This window comes from Phycodurus eques, chromosome 10, assembly GCF_024500275.1.
Source record: "Phycodurus eques isolate BA_2022a chromosome 10, UOR_Pequ_1.1, whole genome shotgun sequence".
Lineage (NCBI taxonomy): Eukaryota > Metazoa > Chordata > Actinopteri > Syngnathiformes > Syngnathidae > Phycodurus > Phycodurus eques.
Window position 1 is genome coordinate 6,212,550 of NC_084534.1, and position 7,074 is coordinate 6,219,623.

Consider the following 7,074-nt stretch of genomic DNA (forward strand, 5'->3'; position numbering starts at 1 on the left):
GTTCATCCTCAGTTTCTTCATAAGCTGTCCTAAAAGACACTTTAAAAACACAAGTATGAGTTGTTTAAAAATACGGATGATATTCACGTTGTCAAAGGCTATTTTTGAACTTTTGAACAATGTTTTTATTGTTCCCGACTTCTGTAAAACTTGGGTTACGACCTTTGTTGACAAAAGAACAATGTGTGTCTCAGGGTGAAAACAGTTGAGAGCCTCTAATTTACGTAGCTAACGTTAACATACATGGGATCAAATCCTATCTCATACACATTTTTCCTGTATATACAGTATAAGATGAACTGCATATAAAAAGGCTGGATGGTTGCTATTACCATTTTATTTATTTTTTTGGTGGGAGGCTGGCAAAATTATTCTTGAAAGAAGTGAAATCAGTCTTGAGTGCCAATATATTCTCTGATGCTATGGCAGAACCCAGTCATCTGTTTGTAGGTCACCATTGATGCAGCTTTTGTTCTATGTGTCCTTATGAGGCACGTTTTTGTGTGATAATGAGGCAACTACATAGACTGTATTAACATTCAGAGAAATAACATTGGATATTGATGTATATGTTGTTGTTTATTCTTGGCATAAATGATGATGTCAGTATAAAACAGTTTTGGGTTTGAGGACATAAACTCATTGTTGGAAAAATATTCTTGTTCTTGGACTTGATTTATAATTGTGAAAACAAAAAAAAAATTGACATCAACAAACAAAAGTCACCATTCATCCATCCAGCATAATTCTAATGAGCATTGTTTTGCCATGGAGAAAAGGATGTACTAATAGTTAAATTAATCCCTTTTCATGGTCCAATCCCTTACTATTAAAGTGTAGATTGAACTTCACACATCTAATCTAATTTTGAATGAGGAAGTAAGCCGAAGTACCCGGAGAAACTCATGCAAGCACGGGGAGAACATGCATAGTCCACACAGGATGCAATTCAGTTGTCTATATGATCTATTAAAACCATGAGGAATTGTTGGACAGATTGTTCTGGTGTTTTCTCTCAGGGCCCAATTAAAAAGCTTTGCTTTTGCCTGCAGCACACTGTAAGTGTGAATGTCTTGAAACACATTGCTGACACACGGGCTTGAAGCTGTTACCACTTTTAAAGAGAAAGAATATAGATACTTGTCTGTTCAAAGTATTTCAATCCTAATTAAATGGAACAATAGCACAAATTTACTGCATCATACCTCAGGTCAACTCAGGTCCAAATAGGTTGTTGCCCTGCAAAACCTAACGCTGTGGCTGTTAATATTAGAAATGTTTGCTGTTCTGAGATTGTAAAATAATTATACAAATGAATTATTTGGTAAAGTTAGATTAGCGGACAAGTGCATATACTGATTGATACAAGAGGATGTTGAACCCACTTGATTCCTGATTTAACTGCTTTGAAATCTCGTCATGTCACCGAATCAGATCATCCCTCCAGTTGCCTGGCAGCAGTCGAGCAGGAGTGAACGATGAAGGAAGAATGTAAGCATGGCTAACGTCACTCTCGCCATTATAGTTCTCTACCTAATATTTAAATGACGTGATGGTTGTCAACACGTGGATGTACAGTACAGTAAATGGATGAATTCAGTGAAGCACTGTGAAATCTCTATGGAACATCTCCAGTCAACACACGTGCATTCAGACTGACAAATGCAAACGAAGGAAAACTTTGAAAGCGTCTTTGTTCTCCACTGTCAGACAAGATGGGAGTACACTCCGTTGGCGAGGAGACGAATCATGGGCAATTTGAGGCCAAGTCAATTCGCACTGCAGCAGAGAGCGCACTGGAGTGTTGTTGATCATCTCCCCAAAGAACACGTTTCATCATGCCTTCGGGTCATTAACTTGTGGGCTGGTTGAAACATTTGCTCATGCTTATCCTTCCTTGTGTCGATGTCCAAAAAGTCTCATTAAAGGCCTCGCTGTTTCATCTGGACGTTGTTTCATCCTTCAACCAATGAAGTGCAAAAGTTGGTAAAAAAAGACGCGGCAATGTTGTGTATGATCACACAATATCCTTATTAAACATTTCCAGTTGTTATTGCGTAGGCATTTCTAGGCTATTTATGGAATGCTGAAGCACCACTAAAATTTGAGACATCCCCAAAAAATAAAGAATTTAACGATGTCATTTTTAACAACGTAGAAAAGTATAGAATCACAGTACTTGGTTGTTAGGTAATATTTTAACAACAAAAATACAGCAACAAATTACTGTTATGCAATGAAATCCCCCAAATAATCCTATATTTATAACCACATCATGCATTTGGAATATTTGCTCTACTGTATGTAGTAAACAGTACAATTACTATCGAAGTATAAAAGTATCAACAGTTTATAGTCACATTCTTTTTTTTAAATCGCTCAAATTCAGCCCTTGTGCAGCATGAAAATATCAAATGAGAGCGTCACCTACCCCACATCTGCCTTAGATTGCCCCCAGAGAATCAAATGCTGCATATCAAATACACGTGATGTCACAGCATCCGATAAAACCTAAAGAAAAGGAAAAAAAAAACACCATTATAACACAATCTGTAGTCAATAGGCCCTTTGTGAGGCCGAGATATTACTCCCTCTGGAGAGCAAAATTATACACGTAAAAGTATTGAGATACTTCCAATTGATTATTGAGTCAATCAGTCATCCTCCAAAGACATTTTGGACAATTCTACATTCTCAACCATAACAACAACCGTTGCTGCTGGTTCTTGAGCCTCTCCTTTGTCGCCCTGGCAAATGCTTTGGGTCATTAGGCAGACAGGTTTTCATCCAATATTTTACAGTATGGCTCTGTTCATTGGCCTCTCAGTGCTGTGAAGTCACACTGTACCCTAACGAGGTGGAGTGGTTGCTTTTGTACTTTCAATGTACAACTCGGAGGGCTGGTGAAGCAGGCCGAGGGCTTCTTGTGTGACGCCTTTACCCAACACAGGCCTGCCATCTGCTGGAGCTTCGAACATTACTACAAACCTTTGTTGAAGAAAAGACAGCATTGGATGAGACAAGCAGAGCAGCGACATAAATGGTTGTAATGTTACTATTATTTTATGGTAATAACGTCGAACACTTACATCACGCGATGAACCATTGCCACGCAACGGGAAACTTTAACTGATGTAATAATTCCCGCTTGCAGCGAGGGGGCGCTCGTCTCCAATGATAGAGGCGGAAGTGGCATTGCGTCGTTTGTTGCCGGATGTCATAACAGTCAAGTCGTCCACCGCAGCAATGAGCGATCCCGGTGTGGACCTGAGCAACGGTCTCGAAGATGTTACTATTTCATTTCCACCCGATTCAACTGAACAGCTGTGCCCTGTCTTCCAGGTAATGTCAGCTTTAGCTTGACTTGAGTTTCAACCTGCATAACGTGTACAGGGGCTCCTCGTTTTCGACGAGAATTCCTCGCTACGTGGACGACGTAACCCGAATTTGGACTTAAATCGGGCGGTAACCGACGCTAACTTAGTAAGGTAACAATTACAGTAAATATTTTTATGTGAAACACTTTCTAGGCTAAAAATATTAAATAATCAGGCCGCGCAAACGTAAAAAAAAACTATCATGCCATTTTGTCGTTCATAAGGTCGTTGTTGTATGTTAGTTTTACTCCATTTATGTATTATTTTTTTCAAATCTGCTCTGTTTAACTTGAACATTGTTTTTTTTCCCACAAAAATTATTACTTTAATTCATTCATTATTTCGTTTCATGCTATTTCAGACGACACACCAATCAGGTGTAACAGTTTTTTTCCCCCAATGTTAAAGCTTCTGTTTGTCTCCCAACATCATTCTTTATGTTTCGACAACAGCAAAAAACATTGTCTTTATTGGTATTAAAAAAAATATATGTTGCCTATATACCTACCTTTCATTAGGTATATTGTATTTGCAAAAGAATAGCTTCATCGTTATCATTCTGCCTTCATAAAGATATTCGCGGTTAGTGTGAGATTGGTGTTCATTTAATGCCAGTGAGGTGATGACCTCTTCAAAAAGGCAGACATTCTCATTCGTTTTATATCATCTATCAATGACAATGCAATTTTCATGCACTGGTCAGTTTAGTGTTTGCGTGCATCCAAATATGTATGTGTGTTGAATTTCTTCTGTTCCTTCTTTTCTCCATAACAGCAGAATGTCAAAATGTTCTGTATCTTCATGCTGCAATTTCCTCCTGTGTAGTGTTCAAGTCCTTGTCATTTTGCAGTACTCTCCTGTCAACATTCAAGGACCGGGATGCCCCGTGGACCCCAGTGAAGTTACACTTCCTGGGTGCTCCTGCGTTTCCCATTCATGCATCACTGAGAGCTGTTGCTGCTTGCAGACCCATGGACAAGCCTACGCAGGCAATGGCACGTTGCGCAGCATTAGTGTATCAGATGTCGGTCACTTCACGCCGGTGTTTGAGTGTAATGCCCTTTGTTCCTGCAGTGACACTTGCTCAAATCGAGTGGTGCAGAGAGGGCTGAGACTCAGTTTGCAGATATGCACCACTGCCAGGAGTGGGTGGGGCGTGCGGACGCTTCAGCGGATCCCACATGGGGCGTTTGTGTGCGAGTACGCGGGGGAGGTCATCGGTTTTGAGGAGGCCAAACGAAGGCAACTTGCACAGAGATTTGAGGACAATAATTACATAATTGCTGTCCGGGAGCACGCAGGCACAGGTTCCATCACAGAGACATTTGTGGACCCGGCCACTGTGGGAAACCTAGGTCGCTTTCTAAACCACTCCTGCTTGCCCAACTTGTTCATGGTGCCGGTCCGTGTGCACTCTTTGGTTCCCAGATTGGCACTGTTTGCCGGCCGGGACATCGATGTCCAAGAGGAGCTAACGTTTGACTACTCAGGAGGCTACACAAACCAAACACCTGGACAGCTACACGGCACACAAACTGACACTGCCATTCAGGCCAGTAAGACAGTCCAGAGGAAAACTTGTCACTGTGGGGCCAATAACTGCGCAAAGTTCCTGCCTCTAGATTTATCTATTTTAAAGTAACCTAAATTGAATGTTCCCTCACAATTATCTTGCATTTGTTAGTACATATTGAATGTAAAATTGAGTCATATAAATCTTGAATTTGCCTTGAAAGCCTGTTTAAATGAGCCACTCAGAACACAATACATGTTCTATCATCATTATTTGCTGTTTGGTCTCCTAATGTGGAGGGAACTCCTTGACATGTCCTTCCTGCTCACTACTTCGCAGTCACTGTAAAATGCTTCTGTACACAATATGTCTCAGTGGTTACTGTCATCATGTCCTAGCACACAATATTCCATTTGTCCCACCTTACATGTTTGTCAGGAGCAGGATGATTGCCAGCACAGGCACGTGGTGAATAGGATTAATTTAATGTCCATAGCACTCATTTATGTTGTTATAACAGTAAAAGCCTTGCGCCAAAAATTAGTCATTCCATAAAGAAAAACCACAAACCTGTAATAAATGCTGCCATCCACTCATTTAGATCATCCTCAACAATCTCTCTTTTCTAGGTATTCTCAGCTTGTCTATGCTCTTGGCCCTCAAGAGAGGTGTGACCAATTAAAATGGGCCTGGGGGTATTTTGATATAGAAACAAGTTTTATTCCCCAGTCAAAGGAGGAGGCGTGTCCCACTTTACTGTGACTGCTTCTGAAATTAGGCCGTCCTCTTGATGTGGCCTCTTTTTCATGTAGTCCTGCTTTCATCTTATTAATGTCCACATCTGGGTTAATTAGAATGAAGACTGTCTTTCATGCAGAAATTGGACCAGTGCTCCAGCCACACTGGGCCTGGAAGAGATGAATGTAGGAGTGGACAAGCACGGAGGCTGCTGTCAAGTTGCTATTTTCTTCCAAGTAAGAATTGTGAAAGATGCTCTGTGTTGGTGTTTCCCCACCTGAATGCTCTGTGCACAGCCTTCAGTTTGTCAATTTTTTTAAAGCTAAATGTGTGTTTGTGTGTGTCTCTGTTTTTGTGGACGAGTGGCGGGAGGGTTTGGTTTTAATCCATGTCAAACACATTTGAATTGCATTTTATGTATGAAAAACGCTGTATGAATAAAGTTTAATTGACTGACTGATTGATTCTGCCAAATTTGTCTTGTTTCCTTACTTGGTTTTATCTGTGCACAGGTATAGGAATTACCCACACTCTGATTGGTTTTGCTCACTGAAGTTCCAACGAACAGTGTCATGTTTTTAGATCATTCCTCAGCCAAATTGAGTCTTAGATTTGATCTTTTTCTATTGGCTTTTCCTGTTAGGGCTCATTGCAGCACGACGTCCTTTTCCAGCTCCATTTATCAACCTTCTCTTAGGTCTTCTAGCTCTTTTGCCAAGCAGTTTCATCTTCCTTATGCTTCTACCAATACACTCACTATCTCTCCTCTGTACATGTCCAAACCCTCTAATTCTGTTCTTTCTAACTTGGTCTCCAAAACATCTAATCTGGGCTGTCTCTCTGATGAGCTCATTTCTAATCCTATCCAACCTGCATTCCTAAAGAGATTAGCGAACCTCACCATCGGCATATCTGCCACCTCCAGCTCTGCTTCCTGTTATCTCTTCAGTGCCACTGTTTGTAATCTGCATATCATGACTGACCTCACCACTGTTTTATAAACTTTGCACTTCATCCCAGCAGAGACTTATAACACACAGCAGCAGAAATGATCCAATACATAACACGACAACATTCATACAATAAATAAAAGTAAAGACTAAAAAAATAACTGTGATATTAAAATGTATGGCATCTGATTTAAAAACAGTGACAGCCAAAATGCTTTCGAATACATAGTGCTTTTTTTTTTTTTTTTTATTCATTCAAATTTGGCAAGCTTTAAGAAATTTTTTGGGCCTCTTTAGTGGGTTAATGACTCTATACCTACGTGCTAAATGTTTAATATTTGTTTAAGTGCAGTGTTTGCGAACAGTTTTGAGTCTGATTTATTTCTATATTTTTATTTATCCATCCATCTTCCGCTCATCCGAAGTTGGGTTGCGAGGGCAACATCTTAAGCAGGGAAGCCCAGATTTACCTCTCCCCAGCCACTTCGTCCAGCTC

At 40.3% G+C, this 7,074-nt stretch overlaps 1 protein-coding gene across 2 annotated transcripts; it reads left to right on the forward strand.

Annotated features, from left to right (window-relative positions):
* The first annotated feature begins 3,226 nt into the window (after window positions 1-3,226).
* Window positions 3,227-6,085, forward strand: setmar (SET domain and mariner transposase fusion gene). 2 transcript variants are annotated; one of them, XM_061688040.1, is made up of 2 exons: window positions 3,227-3,342; window positions 4,203-6,085. In XM_061688040.1, the coding sequence occupies exons 1-2, from the start codon at window positions 3,287-3,289 to the stop codon at window positions 5,017-5,019; spliced, it is 873 nt and encodes a 290-aa protein (XP_061544024.1). In that variant the 5' UTR covers window positions 3,227-3,286; the 3' UTR covers window positions 5,020-6,085. The 2 variants fall into 2 exon arrangements, with proteins under 2 accessions (XP_061544024.1, XP_061544022.1); XM_061688038.1 differs by having other exon boundaries at window positions 4,228-6,085.
* Window positions 6,086-7,074: the final 989 nt, after the last annotated feature.